This window comes from Tympanuchus pallidicinctus, unplaced genomic scaffold (genome assembly GCF_026119805.1).
Source record: "Tympanuchus pallidicinctus isolate F22 unplaced genomic scaffold, pur_lepc_1.0 scaffold10, whole genome shotgun sequence".
Classification (NCBI taxonomy): Eukaryota; Metazoa; Chordata; class Aves; order Galliformes; family Phasianidae; genus Tympanuchus; species Tympanuchus pallidicinctus.
In genome coordinates this window covers 20,483,812-20,503,044 of record NW_026294619.1, presented here as the reverse complement: position 1 = coordinate 20,503,044, position 19,233 = coordinate 20,483,812, and the positions used below count along the sequence as shown (strand labels likewise).

Here is a 19,233-nt window from a genome sequence, read left to right as displayed (position 1 = left end):
AGTTTGAACTCAGCTCCTCAGATTTGTGAAAGAAAATGTCTGGTGATGAGCAAGACCAGTTCTAGTATTGTTTCATACAACATGGGATATTTTGGTGGATTGACATCATACAGCAGGCAGACTCTAATCATTCCCTATCCCAACTCCTCTCCTCAACAGGATACTGTGTGAAAATAAGACGGAAGATCAAGGAATAATAGAAAGGACCTATAAGATCATCTAGTCCAATTGTAGAACTTGTGGGCTGAGATTAAAACAAGAAAATCCCTCACCATTTTGTATTTTCTCCAGGACTTTCATCATGTGTAAAACAGGAAAATGGGGAAAATTAACTTATTTTCACTTAAAAATTGATTTGGATAGTGAGAAACAAAGACAAAACTAGAACACCTTTTTCCCAATCCACTTCATCCTAGGCTCACCTTCTTCATTCCTAACTCCCATCTCCCTCAGTGGCACAGGAGAAATGGGAATCGGGCCTGTTTTCATCCTCTCAGAGTTACTTTCTGCCTCTTTTCTCCTCACACTTTTTCCCTGCTCCAGTGCAGGTCCTGTGCAGGCTGCAGTTCCTCCCAGCAACCTGCTTCTGTGTGGGATCCTCCCCATGTGCTGCTGTTCAGTCCTGGATCCTGCTCCAGCATGGGATCTCTTTCCTCTGCAGCTTCCTTCAGATGACATGCACTTGCTCCACCATGAATTCCTTCATGGCTGTAGTGTGGAAATCTGCTCCACTGTGGGATCTCCGTAGTCTGCTCTCCACAGGGTGCTGTAGGGTCACTCCTTATCCTGCTCCCCTCACCCCTCGTAGCCATGTGCTGTGTGCCTTTCCCTACCCAGGCTGTCTCCAAGCACACCAGGGTGGCTTCTTTGCCCTGCCCTGCCCTGCTGGGACCATTGGAGCTTGCTGGAATTGTCTGTGATGAGTCATAATGACCAGTTTTGCATTTCTTTGCTTCTTGCTTTTTTTTTTTTTTTTTTTTTTTAATTTTATTTTATTTTATTTAAATCTGGGACAGAAATTTTAATATTTCCTTTCTGAAGAGATTTCTTCATTTTTGCATATCTTGTATCTTGTTAATGAATATGAACGCTCAGAAATGTTGTAAAAAAACCCTGTCTATTAAGTTTTATGGTGTAATTAATTGATAGGCGTCTCCTGTAAATAAACAAATATTCCTTCCAACCCCTGCACTTCTGTGATTCTGTGATTCATGTGAATTATTACCCTCATTTTCAGGTTATTTCTTTCTCATGTCAGTCCTCTGTTGGTACAAGCTTTCAGGACAGAAATGAAGCTGAGAAAATCATCTAGTGAGAAATACGTTCCTCTCAGTTACTATGAAATTTTGTTTGTTTCTCTGCTTGCACTTTTGATGTGTGTTTGTGTGGGGCTGATTGCACTTTCATGGTTAACAATCAAGGAGTTAAAACAAGGTAAGTACCAACATTCAACTTATTCAGGAGATCCTCGGTAAAACTTCAGATTTTGAGGACAGTATCATTGTCACTGTAATTATATTTTGTATTTCTTCCTATAATTCTAATGGTTTTGGCTTGGTTTTTATTTGTTTGTTTTACACTTCCCTCTCTGGATATTGATCTAGACAAAATAAGCCAAGATAAAAGCACTGACACATGCCTTGAAGCCTGATGAAATGAGAGAATTTTCACATCTAATAATTTAAGAGAAGTCCTTGGAATTTAATCCAAACTGTAAAGCTTTGTTTATTCAGTCATATTCATCAAATAGTGAACATAATATTGCAAACTATGAATGTTTGCTTTTTCACTATGTGTATTGTTTGACACATGAAGACATTCGTAATCCATTGGAGTCTCTGGAGAATTTTAAAGTGCTCTAGAATCCTTTGAATCTTCTTTTCTTAAAAAAAGGGAAAAAGAAAAAATATCTTTTTGTTGTTGTTGTTGATCTATACAGTTAGGAGAGAGATTCTGTAGTAGACAGTCAGCTCCTAGAATTATATAAGGTTTATACAAAGTAATTCTCAGTATCTACTTGATGCTCGTAATGTGAGGAAATCACACAACTGATGTTTGAAGTAAAGTAAATTTAAGAAATCTACACAGAATGACTTTTAAAAGGAATTGAAATTTTAGTTTAAAGATTTTTTTTTAGATTTATATTAACTGTGCACTTCATCAGGAATGCCGTGTTCAGTTCTGGTCTCCCCAGGGAGATGTTGAACTTCCCAGGTGTCTTTCTTACAGCAGATGCACTAGCATTAGTTTCATCATGTATAAATAATATTTCTAAGACATTTTTTAAATTATATATGACATGATTTACTTAGAAAGGAAAAAAAAAAACCTACTATTTAGAAACATTTGTTTAAATAGATATGCAGTTATAAGGACAAATAGAAGACTTAAGGTAATATAATTACTGGTTGATATTAGGAAATATGTCACCAGCTTACGCTCCTCCATCACGAATTGTCTATTGCAGTACTTCTTAGTTAGCTTCTCTTTTATTTAAATTCATTCTTGGATGTTAATGCCATTAATCCCATTCTAAAAATACCCCTGGTAATATAGCTGATAAACAAAAGGTATTTTCTATCAGTCACATTAATTCAGCTCTTATCTGAGAATTTCCAGGTTTTGTTCCTTATATTAGACATAGTTTCACATGTTATAGAGATTCACAGAATCAGGGAATGATTTAGCTTCAAAGGGATCTCTGAAGACACTCTAGTCCAATACCCTGCTCAAGCAGGGCTGCCTAGAGATGTCTGCCCAGAGCCATGTGCGGATGGGTTTTCAATATCTTCAGGGACAGAGATTCCACAACCTCTCCAGACAATCTGTTCTAGTGCTCAGGCACCCCCACAGTAATACTACTGTCTCCTTTAACTGTTCAAACTGCTGCTGGAAAGTTCAGCATTTAGTGTGAAACTAAAAGTAATGAGAACCAAGGGCACATTGTGTTCATATGTTTACAGTTATTACTTTTGTCAAAAATGATCTGACACTTATGAAAAATCAGCGCTTGGCAAAATCTCTTTATACAAAGCAAAACAGGTTAAAAAATAATCTTTATGATCTGCATAGAATAAAATATAATACATTTCTTTATATTATTATAATTATTATGTTATTTATAAATATTTAATTATATTTTTAATAATCTAGCTCAAACTGCTGGAAATAGCCAAGGCTACACAGGAACATTTAAAATAATTTCTGGGACATCATTCACTCCTGCTTTGCAAGATAAATCATCAGGGGACTTCAAAGTCCTTGCTTTTGATGTTGAACACCTGGTAAGAACCTATTTATCTCCGGTTAAACCAAGAGTATGCGGTAGCTACATTAATTTCCTAACATAACCTGTTGATAATGCATTTTTACTTTCCCCAGACTGTGACATTTAGTATCTTAAGCTTGATCAGAAATCATCATAGAATCATAGAATCACCAAGATTGGAAAAGACACTCAAGATCATTCAGTCCAACCATCCACCTACCATCAATATTCCTCCACTAAATCATGTCCCTTAGTACCACATCTAAATATTTCTTGAATATCCCCAAGGATAGTGACTCCACCGCCTCCCTGACAGCCTGTTCGAAATCCTGACCACTCCTTCTGAGAAGAAATTTTTCTTAATATCCAGTGTGAACCTCCCCTGACACAACTTGAGGCATTCCCTCTTGTTCTATTTCTAGTTGCATGGGAAAAGAGGCAAACTGACACCTCACCGCAATCTCCAGGGACATTTTAGTGATAAGGTCTTCTATGGGTGTCTTCTTCTCCAGACTAGACAGTCCCAGCTCCCTTGGCTGCTTCTTACAAGACTTGTGCTCCAGACCCCTCACCAGCTTTGATTGCCCTTCTCTGAATACACTTCAGGGCCTCAATGTCTTTTTGTATTGAGGAGCATGAAACTGATTGCATACTCAAGGTGTGGTCTCACCAGAGCTGAATACAGAGGGACAATCATCTCCCTGCTCCAGCTGACAACACTACTTCAGATACAAGCCAGACTGCCATTGGCCTTCTTGGCAACTTGGGCACACTGCTGTCTCATGTTTAGACAAGTGTCGACAAACATCCTCATGTCCATTATATTCTTTCTTTGTGAAAATCAGTGAAGCATCAAATAAAGTTTGCTGATATGAGGTGTGAGGAGGGAAAATATATTAAAACCATGAATGCAGTGTGCAAGTTCGTGTATTTTTCATTATTTTATTGGTTAAATATTTACCTTTTTTGTACAGATACAAGAAATCTTTCAAGCAAGTGATCTGAGAAATAAATTTGAGAGATGTGAAATTTTCCAGTTCAAGTAAGTAAATTTGCAGGTTTGCTGTTCTTCCTATCTAGAAGAAAGTTCAGGAAAGAGATTTTCTGTTGGCATAACCTGAGATGAATGGAAATATACTAATATGTCTCTATGGACTCAGGTCCATTTAAATCGTATCACTTAAGGAATTTGCAAGTGAAGCTGTCACTTGGCACCATTTAAAGCTGCATCTTGTGTGTCCTAAAGAATCCATAGTATAGGCAGAGTAAGAGTAGCTTAATTTCACTTCTCAATATCCTGTTATCTCTGTTGTCCTACGGAAGGCTATCCGGCAAAACAGTTCAGTAAATGCAGCGAACTCTGTGGTATTAATTCAACCTGCACTACTCTTCACATGGTCTTGAGTGTACACAGCAAATATAACACTATAATCCACTTTTATACAGTTCCAGAACACACTTGCATCCTATCCGCAGCATTAAACATTATAAGCTCAAGGAGAATAATATGCTTTTTTCTTTTTTTCCTATAGGAACCCTGAAGAAGGTAATGAAATCTTGAAGACATCTGAAACAGGGTAATTGCATACAACAATTTTCAGTTAGACATGAGCAGGAAACAGGGATTTTACTAATAGGATAAGGATATTTGCCAGCTATGAATGCATCTATGCTGAAAATCAGAAGCAGATTTGAATCAATAGTGACGTTATAAAACAAATTACATGGAAAGATGGACTACGATAACCTTATGAAGGATTTTATAATACTATTTTATAATACTAAGGGAAAAGAAGTAGGCACTACATGCAGGCTTTTGTCTCTGTGAAGATGGATCCAAGTAGCAAACTTTTGTTTCTGCGTGTAGAATTAGACTTATCAAAATTGTTCACTGAAGATAGAAGCATATCTGAGCTAGTTGCTCAAAACTGATTATAAATAAAGGGGAAAAAAAGTTACTTTTAAGGTTTTCACATCTATTATATTTGGATGCCTTTTCAGGAGAAGATCAATTATGCCAAAGAACAGCTTGTTTCCTTTCATCAAATGCAATAGAAATCTAGACATTTGTCTTCATTTCTGCTTTGAAATAACATCTGTTTATTTCAAAAATGATTTTCACGTTGACTCTTGCCATTAAAAAGGTGTTTATCCCTTTGGGCAACCTTGTTATTATTTGACCTTTAAAACTCTTTTGAGTCACAATGAAAGCAATAAAAGCTTTTGTTTACTCAGCACGGCCTACAGGTTATGAGAAACAAGAAATTAAAGAGGAGAGTTTTTCCTTACACTGCAAACTGCTCCATCCTGCAGTACAGCTGCAGGCCATATCAAAAAACACTGCTGAGTCTGTTTCAATTTGATACTATAAACACTTAGGAATAAAAATAAACAACCACACTGAAATCTAAGTAAATGGAAAAAATATATATCTTTAGCACACATCATACTTTGACTTCAATCAGATACTTCAATCTAGCTACAAATATTGTATATAATGATGGAGTAAGAGACTGCAAATAAACAAAATTCTGGATAAAATTCAGGCCTCACAGAAGTTAAATAAAGTACAACCACTGATTTCAAAATATCTATGGTTATATCCATTATTGTTTACTTATGGAAATATAGGTAATCACACAGCAGATCCTTGCGAAAGCATAATCCATAGAGGATGTTTGCTATCCAGCATTGACCAGTTTGTGTTATATTTTTATATTGTGAAAACTTCAGGTTCACCATCAATATTTTTGAGATTAAACTAGAAGACCTGTTAAGTACTGAATAAACCTACTTCTTCAGTTTATTCCAATTCATTTTCATTGCATTAATAATAGTGCTATTGCTTTTTCTCTCCTACAATGGATCTAAGAGTTGCAAGGGAGATGAAAATGGTTTCTCCAATGTTCTAATGTTCTAAGCTAAAATTAAGAGTTTTTCCTTCCTTATATTAACCAGCCATCACTTTATGATACTACAAGTTTACAAGTGAAACCCCTATTATAATTAAATGTAGTCAAAATATCAGTAACTCAAATCAAAGATTCCATTATCTTGCTTAACTTTCTGTTTTATATTGCTAGTGTTGTTGTGATCTTCGGCCTCTATCTTACCCAGGGAATAACAGCTGAGAAAATAAAGAATGAGTTACTTTCAGTTATCAACTCAAATGCAACTGATCTTTCTCAGACCTTGAAAATTGATGTGAACAGCATACAAATCACAGGTAATGCTAATATAAATCCTTGAAAACTGCTGTTAATATGAGCGAAAACTTTGGATTCCAACCATCAGAAGGATTGTTATGCTTATGGGTGTTCTCCATTACTCCATCTCCATCAGCAGGTGAAAGAACTTTGTCAAACAGAAAGTATGAATCAGTTTAGTGTATGTCCCCTGTGGAAGAAATAAAGGTAAAAGTAGGGATTTCCCAGTCAAAAGCACCCAACTGCATCTATTTTATGCAGCATAACACTTGTAATTTCATTGTCCCTCAGATTAATGCAATTAAGCCTGGACTGTGTTTCATAAGTAAATGCAACTATCAATTTGTTTTGCTCAAGAATAAGGAAAGTGGTTCAGCTTTGCAGTGACTGAGGACTTATTTATTGAAAAGATGTCAAAAAGAATAGCAAGCTAATACAGTCTGTGACTTCTGGAGAAGGATACCTTAGTATCAAATTCCTCTGATACTTAGGTAAAGTGTAAATGGGAAACAAATGATGCGGCTTTAAAAACTAGATGTTTTCAAATTTTGGAAATACTCAAATATAGTGATTTTAAGCAAGTACTAGAAAACTGGGCAAAACCTAAGAAAAAGCCCAGCAAAATGGATGAGAATCTTTTTTTTTTAATTTCAGTAAAACTCAAAATAGGCCTTCACTAAGTATAATAATAAAAAACAATTTGAATCCTTTGAAGTAGAAGTTGATTAGCTGATATTTGAAGACCTGATGGAGCTACTATCAAGTAGCTACTGATTGCCTTAAGAGGAGTAAAACATTTGTTATGCAACATTTCTTACGCTGTTCTAAAAGGTGCATTTCTTGCAAAGTACTTCCGCTATTCAAAGGCTAAATTTAGAGTCCTGACATCTTTATTTCTTTTTACTATCTGCACCACATTTAAGAACTTGTTCTAAATAGCTGCATGTTACTGTGGAAAGCAATTGCTTATTATACTTGAAAAATGCCTCCAAACGAAATTATGAAGAGCTTTTTAAAAGATTACATATCTGTTGATGAATTTTGAAGCAGTAAAACTTTTCTTGATGTGCATCATTAAAATGTCTCTTTTCACATGAGATGTCATCTGTCTATTCTATCAGGAGTGCTGCAATAAAGTAACAACTGTAACTAACGATCCCACGTATACATAGCACTTTTGCTTTCAATGTCTCAGTATGTTCTTCAAGACAAACTTTGTTTCTATCTCATATCATAGAGGGAACAAACTATAACACTTATCTGTGTTTTGCTCCAAATGAATTTCCATAGTGACTAAGAGTAACTTTCTATCTTGCAAACAATTCCAGATTAATTTTAACTAATTTATCTGATATAAATACTGCTTTATGATGCAGATGCTCTGAAAAGCTCCATGGTATAAAAGAGTCAAGAGATTTCCAAGATAAAGACATTTTATATGTGAGATAATAAACAGAGACTCAGGATAGAAGGGAATTACGAGACTTTTCCTCCTTTGGAAGGTCAGAGTCTGAGAAAATAATGAGAAATGGTCAAAAATAGAGAAGCAGGATACTGTTAGTGATACAAATAAGAAAAAGTCACAGCTTTTGAGGATTTTTGACTGTGTTTTCTTTCTATTTTGTATAAAAATAGATATTGCACTATAAAAGGAGTTCATAATGAACTTGCTTTCTTTCAGTTGTTGCTGAAAATCCTGCTACTACAATACTGCCTTTAACTTCATCAGGTCAGTATCCATCATGAAACAGAAGCTATTTTTTGCATCTGTACAGCAGAAGAAACATAGACTTACTGTTCAGCTGGTCTAGTTTAAAAAGCCACCTTGATTATACTTGGGAATTGTCAGTGTTCATTCAGTGATAGCTACTCTTCATCATTTTTGACCATATGGGACACCAGTAATCTGAATTTGTACAAAAGCTGTAAGAGCTTATTCTGAGGATCAAAACAAAAGTTGAATCTGTCAACCATCTGAGCCACATGCTGACATTTTCATAGATTCAGACAGATAGATTCACATACTACGATTCCTAGTACACTGAGTAATGTTAGTAGATTTTAATTCTGCTATCACTGGAAGACTTGTGAGTATAGGGAACAGGGCAGACACATCTCTCAAACTTGCATAGTAGAAACCCACCAAAAGTAAGCCAGAGAGACAAGTAGTATAATATGTCCTTTTTAGCACAAGATACAGATACACATAATACATACAAGTTGCCACATATAAATTATCCAGAGCAGAATCGTGGTACCAAATCAGGCACATTGTGCAATTAATATGAAGTCAAGATACATATGTTATGTATAGACTTATAAATATAGGAGCCAACTATTTATCAGTAGCCTAATTACACTCATAAATAAATAAATAAATAAATAAATAAATAAATAAATAAATAAATGTTAGTCCTTTTATAGGCCTATTAACGCACATAGTCCAAAGTATACAGTTGCTACTCTTTATTTCCAGTGATACCATTAAAAACTGATAATACACAGATTTTCTCCTAGCTATCACTTTCTCTGGCCTGCTATCTGAACGTCACTTTGAGTCCTAAGGTCAGTGTTGCTAGTCCATAGCAAGAAGAAAATGAGAGTGAGGGGGAGGAAGGGGGAAGGGAGCAGGGAATTGCTGGCATCCTAAACTGGAATTGCAATAGTATTTCTGGCATGAATGGATTCCTTCCCTCTTTTTTTGGGTCTCCGTGAGATCGCAGAATCATAGAATACCTTGAGTTGGAAGAGACCCACAAGGCTCATTGATTCCAACTCCCAAATCCAGTTATTTTTATATGCTTGCTAATACTACTAGCTTCCTTGTTCTTTCTTAGTCCCAAGTCCACATTTTACCATATGCAGTATGGTATATCTGTTGGAACTTGGGCTTACTCTCTCTGTTAACCCTAAAGCCTACTTTATCCACCTCACATATTCTGTTAGTGAAACTGCTCAGTAACTGAGCATGTATGATTTGTATTTATACTACTAATGCCTCTGCCACTGTCCTATGCCTTTGCTTTTGTGGCTTTTGTCATCAACTTATATGTGCATATTTGGGAGTAACACTTGTAATAACCCTATTTTTACAACCTTCGAGATTTGTTTTATTAGAACAGCCTACTCATGCATGCATCTATTTAACAGTTATTTCCTCCCAAAATAATGATCCATTAAATGAGACAACAAGAAGTAAATTAGGTAGATACGTATGCATGTAATACTTCACAAACTACTGTGAAGCTATGAGTAATGTCCTCTGCTGAGTGAGCTGTGAGAAAACAGTCCATCCAGCTGCACACTCCCTGCACTTTCTCTGCTCTCTCTTCTGTCTTTGAACTCTGTCCTCAGATTTGCTGCATATAATGGACCTGAATGGTCCATTTACTACAAAATGACTTAGCTTAGCTTAATAGTGTTTGCCAAATCAACATGATTTGATAGAAAATTATTAGCAAATCCTCATGCAAGTTTGTGCACCAGTAAGTTTGAGTAAGAACATCTAACAAAAGTTAACTGTCTCTGACTCTAGTGATCAGCAACTACTAACAGCAAAAGTGATAGATGATAAACTATAAAGAAGACTTTACTACATTTCCCACTTTATTTCTTCTAGTCTGTCATCTCATAAACTGAAAGGGTCATTGACTGTAATGACACATATTTAAGTGTTGATATAAGTAAAAAAGTACAGAGGCATGCTAATACAATTTTAAAGAGGAAAAAAGGAGAAAGTAGGAACTGAGAATGTCCAGGGACATCCTCAATAAGATGAAGATTGTTATTAAAAAAAATCTCTTGTGGAAAGGTATGTGGAGCAATCATAAGAAAGTATGAAACAGATTTTTTTCCAATTTACTATCACTAATGTAAGTCTACTCAAGTACCTAGGCATTTGATTATTTGTAAATACGTAAAAACACATATATGTAAATATGCCAGTATGTAAATATGCAACTACACAGATTTGAGTCTCCTTATACTGTGACCACTAATTTGTTGGGCAATGTTATTTATATGAAGAAGTACTTATATGTTTAGTAGTAATTTGAAATTCTCATAACTTCTCTTTTATTCAACAAATCCTGTGAGTCTGTCTGTTCTCTGGCATCAACCCCAATCAGAAAAGGGAAGGGAAAGAGAAGACAAGAAATCATTATTGTTGTATGTTCTATGATTCTTTTAATAAATTTTTTAAAAGCATTTTGAAGTTATTGAAAATGCATGAGACTAAGAATAAAAGAATGTAATTTACAATAATTTTGGTTTCCATGTATTTCTCTTAAATTTATTTTGACATTTGACAATCAGATTCAAATCACTTAAACTGGAGTTACATTACCTGAGCTGGGGTTTCAAGATGCAGTGAATAATGCAGATCTCATAACAGCAGATCAGTAGCTTCTTAGTAATGCCCAAACAACTGTAGGGGTACTTTCAGAGACTAAGAAGTAAAGTTCTAATGCAGGGTTGTGTTTATGCAGGTTCAGAACAACTCACAACAAGCAAGGCTGCTATAACTTCAGGTAGGTAACTCTGTATGGGAAGAAGCAGGGCAATTATATGAAACAGTCTGGGATCTTAGGGTTACACTGTTTTTGTATATCTTGTTTTCATATTATTTCTTGTATTCCATTTCTGCAAGTACACAATATGCAGATTTACCTTTGATTTGACAAGAGAGGCCTCTTCAAAGAGACTGTACATTCTACACAAATGCTTCATGAGTTATACAAATGCTGATATATGTATATTGATACCCATACTGACTGTTCATTTTTGATGCATATTATTTCTTAGGGTTTAAAGGAAATTCTTAACTGGTAACAAACTCTCACAGTAATTCTGATGGATAGAAAGCCAAACCTGTTTGAATTGTTGAAAACTTTCCCTCATAAAATCTCATAAAATGGTGAAATATATATGACATTTATAAGCATTTTTAAATGGGTCTTATTTATTTACTGCCATTTCTAAGTTGACTTCAGCAGTCATATTGCAATTAAGGATAATTTACTGTTTCCAAAAGAAGCCAAAATGTTTCACTAGAAAATGTTAATTTATTTATATCCAGTAGATGGCAATGCTGTTTAGTTTTATGATTTGAAGAACTAATCTAGAGTGGATCATGTCATATGTAAACAGTGTTTTCTTCTGTATTGGGCAAAGCATATTCCTAGATTATTGATAAGGTTTTGTTTTTCTGTCTAGAATGCAGTCTCATCTTTACTCATCCATGGCAATTAATTTATTGACACTAACACCTCCATCACTTGACTGATGCAGTTTTGGTTACCGATTGGATTCAAAATGGCAACTCTTTTGCTTTTTGCTGCTAACACTGAAAGTTTTTATTTGTAAATCAGTCTGAAACATTACCATACATCAAAAAAAATTTCCAGTCCTTGTTACTTTTACATACATTTATATAAAAAATGCATTTACTTAATCAAATTACAAAGAAATAATGAATTTGAAAATGTATTCAGTATATTGCATAAAATAGTTTATTTAAGTAGATGAAGGAGATGGGAATTCATGGAAATTTTCTTCTAGCCCTGCTTCAAACATAATTTTTAAAAATACGCCACTTCTCATACCATTCTCTACTCTGTGCTAAACATTCCTTTTTAGTATGCAATATTTCATTCCTGGCTTCTAAAAATGCCGTTTTATGAAACACAATAGAGTGGTTGGTTTGATTTGTGCTAGAGTAGCCAAAAGTAAGTCAATTTTCCATTGTAGTAAAACTGCATTGCTGCTTTATTGTTACTGCTGTTTTGCTTTCTATTTCAGTTGAGTGCTTGCCGCCTGCTGAAATTTGTGATGATGGAGTAACCTGCATTGGAAAGGATTTATTTTGTGATGGAATCTTGGACTGCCCAGATGGTTCAGATGAATCTGAAAAAAGATGTGGTAAGAATGTAAATCTATTTAAAGCAGTATTTCTGAGCATACTTAAAACTGTCAGTATTTTTTAAGTACTTCATAAGCAAGTAGCTTCATTAACTCTGCTAAAAATACTAGCAACAATATCTAAGTGTTATAACCCTTATCTTGTAAATGCAATTTCATTTAAAATTTTTATTGATAAATAATGTGCTCAATATATAAGAAGAAAATAACACAAGGCATCTACATTAATACAAAATGATATAGAAGATGGTGTTTAATATATGTATTAATAACTATAAATAAATTAATAGAAATAGAAATAAATATAATAGAAAATATAAAACAATGTCAAAATCTCATGTGAAGTTGTGTACTAGAAATACCAACTATGTTCTTTCCAAAAACAAATGTTAAATCACATTATCCAGTATCAGAAGTTACTTACTGTCATATTTAGCATTAGAAGACAGGTTTATCTTTTGATTCCATCATTAAAAATATCATCATAAAAAATACTACAAACAGATTTTCATAATATACTAGATACGCTCTGGTTCAGTGATGTTTTATTTCACTATGCTTTTCATTAAAAACAATGTATTCTCCTTGCTGATCTTCTCTCTGTCACCAGATAATTGGTTTTGGCTTTGTGCATAGAAAAATGAGGCAAGAACTAAGCTGATATGCCCGATCCCATTGTAAAGTTTCTACAGTAACATTAGCTATAAAACATCTGTGTGGCTTTTCCTGGTAAAATCTCTTATGCTTCAACTAACAGTGTACTCTCTAAACTAATGATATCTTGAATTTACTTTTTATTTAGATTTGTTTTTCTTATTTTAATGTATTTTTGGTAAAATTATAAAGTAAATTAAAACAGTTGAAATTTGCCCTCTCTGAAATGATTATACACAGCTAAGGATTCATAGAACTTAAAACCGTTCATACTGAATGGAGATGAATTTTTTTCATTTTAGTGGTAAGAAATTTAGATCAATTGGCCACCTCCTTGAAAGTTTGGTTACTGCTCTATCAGAAAAGTTGCATTCTGTGAGTCTGTATCTCATATGAAGTGCCGCCACCTCCCTCCTGCCTCCCTCCATTCTCAGGCTTAGTTGGTGTGATAGGGGTGTCCTGTGGCAACATCTTGTGGGCGGAATGGTTGAGAGTGACTCACATCATGGCACCCTTTGTTGGCAATCTATTTCCATCTTGTTACATTGAGTGCTAGGAAATGGGTCTAGAAAAATATTAAGTTGCTAACCACAATTAGAAATGCACAATGATGATTTGTACCATGTCCATAGAAAGGCAACAAAGCTGGTGAAGGTTTTGGTGCACAATTCTTATGGGGAGCTGCTGAGGGATCTGGGATTGTTTAGTCTGGAGAAGAGGAGACTCAGGGGAGACCTTATGAGTCTCTAAAACTCAATAAAAGGAGATTGTATCCAGGTGGGAGTTGAACTCTTCTACTAGATGATAGCAATAAGACAACAGGCCTCAAGTTGTGCCAGAGGATGTTCAGGTTGGGCATTAAGAAAAATTTCTTCTCTAAAAGAGTGGTAGTGCATTGGAAGAGGCTGCCCAGGGAAGTGTTGGAATCACTGTCCCTGAGGTGCTCAAGAACCATGTAGATATAGTACTGAGGGACATGGTTTAGTGGGCAATAGTGGTGGTAGGCAGACATTTGGGCTACATAATCTTAGAGGTCTTTTCCAGCTTTGGTGATTCTATGATTCTATAAAGTGAACATTTCAGCAGACAGCTCTAGGTGATCCTGCATGAGCATGATGTTGGACAAGGTTCATCCATCCAATCTCAACTGATCTAAGATTCTGTGAAAATCTTACAACCAAAAAAATTACATCCTTCACCCTTACCTAATTTCCCTGAGCCTTTTTTTTTTTTTTTTTTTTTTTTTTTTTTGTGCAGAATTGGCAGTGCTCCATTTAGCAGTGAATACTGTCAAATTGTACCAAGGAATCTGTTACTGTGTACCAAAATGCAGCTTTTTGATGGGGAGGTACACTTGCTAATGTCTTTGTTGCTTTTCACAGTCTTACCTCTAGTATTTTCTTGCAAAGAAAACTTTTTAATGTTCTGGGAGATGCTGGAGCAATTAGCTCCCTGAGGTGTTTTTTAGAAAATATAATTTTGTACTAGAGGAGTCAGGAAAACTTATTTCAATTCTGTTGTGAAAACATATTTCTGAGCTCTCCTGGGTGATGAAGTCAGTCTGGCCTAAATATTCAGAAATATGTGAATTGCTGAACTCTGGTTTAAAAACAAAGAAGTAAACAAAAGATTGATATTTTTAATAACTTTTATACGACTCCTGTCAGAAGTGGAATCTTCTTCACACCAAAATGCTAATTGCAGACCTGCTTGTTACTTACATTTTTTTGACTGCAGCCAGCTGAGAAGGGAGATCTAGTCAGAACTTTGGGGGAACTATCTTTCAATATACTTAGTGTATCCATTGAAACACATCAAAATCTCTATCTTAATAGCTACATCCACAGCTGCATGATCAGATGCAAGATCACTCTACATTGGGGAAAGCTGAAGATCCTAAAGTAGCTACTGCAGGGTTTGGGGCAGCACAACACCAAAGAATTATTCAGTAATTCATTTCTATTTTTTCACTGTTGTTCTGAGATGTGGGATTTTGGTTTTGGTGAGTTATGTTTTTATTGTGGACACAGCTAAATAACAAAGTGAAGGTCTTATAATAGTTAATAATTAGCAATATATATCTCATAAAAATCTTTTTTGCTACTTTGAATAATTAGATTCAAATTTATAAGTTTTACTTATATTTTATGAAATTTATTACAACCCTACCTGTTATTGATGAGAATTTAATTGATACTCATACATTGATATTCATCCACTTGCAGTCAAAGTTATGTATACATGGTTCAGTAGTGTCCTGAAGGCTGCAATGTGGTAAAATTGTCTAGATTTTCAGAAATATGTCAGTGTCTTACAGTGAGCTTTATAGCTGGAAGGTAATTCTTCTTGTTCTTTCACACAATGGAGTTGCCACCCTTTAAACAACTCAGTTTGTTTTTCTAGGGTGATTAGCTTTGTTGAGTACTTGTGAGTTTATAGTACATTTGTAGTATTAAAATATAGGATATGCGTGGAATATTTAATAGTCTTCTTGTGCATTAAACAGAATTCAGGAAAGTCTAACATTCTCAGAAAATGAACACCTTCATTGTTTGCTTTTATTGATAAAAATTATCTTGAAAAGTTTCTCTCTGGTTCTGCAATGGAGTGCAGTAACAAAAGGCCATTGCAAAAGTACAGTTAGCAATTTCAGTGAAAGGGTCTCTAGAGAAATGCAGAAGTCTGAACAGCATCTATTAATAATAGCTTGCAATGACGAAAAGCAGCCATGTAGCACATGAGTAGAAGGAAAAGGAGATTGGAGCTTGAGCCCAGGAGCTGTTTCACTTTGCAGACTCTCATCTCAATTATTATATGTCTAGGCTAACATTTTGTGATCACCTACCTCACAACATTACTAGAGTACTGAGAGTGATCAATCATACGAAAGCCAAGAAGAAATATGTTGCCCTTGGCAGAGAAAGAGCCTATCAAATGAAATTTGTGGACTTGATCTGACCAGTTCAGGGAGCTTCTCCATGGAATGCAGGAATAACAGGATTAAGCCTTCTTAATACTCCCTGTATACCACATGAATAAACAAAAATGGACAGAGACATGTAGGGAAGCAGTGAAAGTGATGCCTATAAGAGATGTCTCCTGTCTCGTTAGGAGAACAGCTGAGGCTTCTCTGAGAGCTCCAGGAAAAAGAAAAACTGTACTTGTTTGTTACTCTGCTAGTCTCTACCCTGAGATGTGGAACTGCTAGGAGCATACTGATGGCTTCCAGTCACCTTCCAGGTCATTCCTAAGATATCAAGCATTTACTATTCCTAGACAGTGGAGAGCACCTTAAGAGCTTTTGTCTTTATCTCTTTGTCCTGTTTCAGGTTATTCAATATCTCTTAGGAGGTAAGAAGAAACAGGAAAAAAAACCAAGAACAGCAAGTAATTATTGAAAAGAGCAAAATAGTCACTATTTTTATAAAAACAGTATGTTAGAGGTTTTAATTATTATTGCACGTACTAAAAAACCCTTTTTAGGTTAGCATGCGTCTTGCTAGCCATTTGTTAACAGTACTGCTGTTTTTCATACTTCACACCTCAGAGCTAGGCACTTTTCTTCTTCTTCTTACACTAATTTTACTCTTCTTACACTAATAATGGCATCAAATAGGGAATTCTATATCACATTATTTGTTACTACTTGTATCTACTATCTTGCACTGCCTTTCCCTTTCTTCATTCATGGTATCTGCTATTTTTTCCAGTCCTTTTCCTGTGTTCCTCATACCTGTTGGTTTCCATTTGGTGATTGCATGTGCAATTAAGCGTGTTGACACCTGAAATTCATCCCACAAGTATAGCCAAAGTTTCATTCTGCTCAAACTGAAAACTAAGCTTGTGGATTTATATTTTTAAATGTCTCCATTAAATATCTTTGTTAATGATTTCTTCTTTTCCTCTACTATTTCCGAATATTTTATTAATACTGACTTTGGAAAGATATCCATAGTATTTTCTCTGTCCATTAAGTAAAAAAAAAATAGTTGTAAATTTTAACACATTAGTGAAAACAGGGAATATACATATTCAAAGGGACAGAAAAATTCATTCTATGCCTGCTCCAAAACTAACCTGATTAGAAGATTGTATAGAATAGTAAGTCTCTTTCATAGACCTACTTTCTCCATGTAGTATTTAAAACCATACATGGTCTGGCTTCCTCCCAAAGACCATGAGAGTTGCAAAATGGAACATGCTAACAAGTTTCTATTCCAGCTTATTCTTGAGTCCTGTAATTGTTAGTGAAATTCATTCTACACAGCCTTTATTAACACAGTATGACTGAACCTGACAGAAAAAAAGCCTGATTTTTATGTTATGTTTGCAGTGATAGTCAGAAAGAATTTTACACTTATCAAATGAACTGGCAAGGAGTACTAATTTATCATTTTATGTAATCATTTCCCAGAGGAGAACTATGGTCAGTAAAATTTCCATTTAATTTTCAATATGATTGATCATTCATAATTTGAATAGTCATTATGGATATGATTTCACTTCTGACGTTAATGAAAAGCTGTATCTAATTCTGGTTATCAGTCTCAAATTGATGAACTTGTCATTTACCTCTTCAGCTAATCATGTATTGATTATAGCATTATTTGAAAATATGATGCTTTCCTAAAAACTGAAGGAAAACCATCCTCAGAATCTTTGCATCACGTTCAATGAGATGCAACAAAGGTTTCAACAGTGCTTCAATGTCTTCAGAAATGAAAAAACTCTACATTAATTAACATTTTTAGTCTTGTGGAAGCTTAAAAATATGATTTTTTTTTAACTAATTGATTTTTAAACTGAGCATGCATAAAATGAAATTGCAAGACCAAGAAAATAAAACTAATACAAACATCTTGAAAATTACATCATAATGAAGGAGGTTTGGCTTAGACTTGATAGCTGAAAGGATACAGAATATCCACTTAGCTCTTTGAGTAATTAGTAAAATGTAAGGTAAGGAACCAGGGAGCTCATAAAAGTAGAGAAAGCAATGTCAGCCATATCCCTTCTTGACATCATTAACATGATATCAGATTGTTTCCAGGCATATTTTCCTCATTTAAAATAGCAGTAGATAAGAAATACTAAGAGGAAATTTTTTAATAATGTAAAAAGCAAAATGAAAGACAGTTGAATTAATCAGATGTTTAATTAGACTGATTGATTTAGACTAGTTTGGATTAGTTGCATTGTCTCTAACATAAAAATTAAATTGTCTGTAATATTGTAGTATTTTGAGATTAAATAATCACTGGAATTCAAAATGGGAGTGGGATGGTAATGTGTTTTAGTTTATCATTCCATTCTTGCTTACAAGGTATTTTCTAGGTAATAGTTGCAAACTAATATTTAAGGTCGCTATCACTTTGACACTGCTTCCATTTTTCAAATGGCATTTTGACAAATGTTCTTCATTATATTTTTACAGCTGCGATTTGTGATGGAAAATTCATGCTGACTGATTCCTCTGGGTCTTTTCACTCTATGAATTATCCAAAACCATATAATGCAAATATTGTTTGCCAGTGGATTATACTGTAAGGCATTTTCTGATGATTTTCTACTTAACATTTGTTCAATTATGAGGTTATATTGTTTCCTGTACATCAACCCTCTGTCATTTGTTTGTATTCTCAAATATCATAGCATGGAAAATACGAAATAGCATTTTCTCCTTTGTATTTCTTTAAAAACTTGCAGACCCCAAACTGACACTAATAATGATAGTTGTGGTATATGATTTTGATAAATCAGTTGTGCTGCATGTATGTACAAGAATGTATTTGTAAGCTTACAATAAATCATACAACTCAAAATAATTGCAATACATATAGTATATAGTAGCCTTTAGTTACTAACTTTATAAGACATCACTATTTTTAAAAAGCGGAGAATTCAAGAATTCCCATCATTTAGGGATACAAAGTTCAATTTGAAATTATTAGTATTTAAGGTCCTAATTCATTTAGAAATATTTTAAAATTACGCATATGACTGAATAGCATCAGACATATGACTGAATAGCATCAGATAACAGAACAAAAGTTCTCAGCAAAGGAGGTAAAATTTGTTTAACCAAGCATACACACCTATAGGGATGGACAGCTACTTGACTATGATATTCTAGGTTCTCTTTATTGCCTAGGAAGAACAAAGATAGCTATAGTACGTGATAAATCT

The 19,233-nt window shown here is 34.5% G+C and overlaps 1 protein-coding gene across 1 annotated transcript in view; it reads left to right on the top strand.

Annotated features, from left to right (window-relative positions):
• The first annotated feature begins 1,194 nt into the window (after positions 1–1,194).
• The window catches only part of TMPRSS15 (transmembrane serine protease 15), a 54,558-nt gene continuing 36,519 nt past the window's right edge, over positions 1,195–19,233 (top strand). The window contains exons 1-9 of the mRNA XM_052666896.1: positions 1,195–1,434; positions 3,154–3,284; positions 4,243–4,310; positions 4,801–4,845; positions 6,352–6,494; positions 8,156–8,203; positions 10,962–11,003; positions 12,274–12,393; positions 18,482–18,590. Coding sequence (XP_052522856.1) covers positions 1,290–1,434; positions 3,154–3,284; positions 4,243–4,310; positions 4,801–4,845; positions 6,352–6,494; positions 8,156–8,203; positions 10,962–11,003; positions 12,274–12,393; positions 18,482–18,590 — 851 coding nt within the window. The 5' untranslated portion in view covers positions 1,195–1,289. The remainder of the gene's footprint in view (positions 1,435–3,153; positions 3,285–4,242; positions 4,311–4,800; positions 4,846–6,351; positions 6,495–8,155; positions 8,204–10,961; positions 11,004–12,273; positions 12,394–18,481; positions 18,591–19,233) is intronic.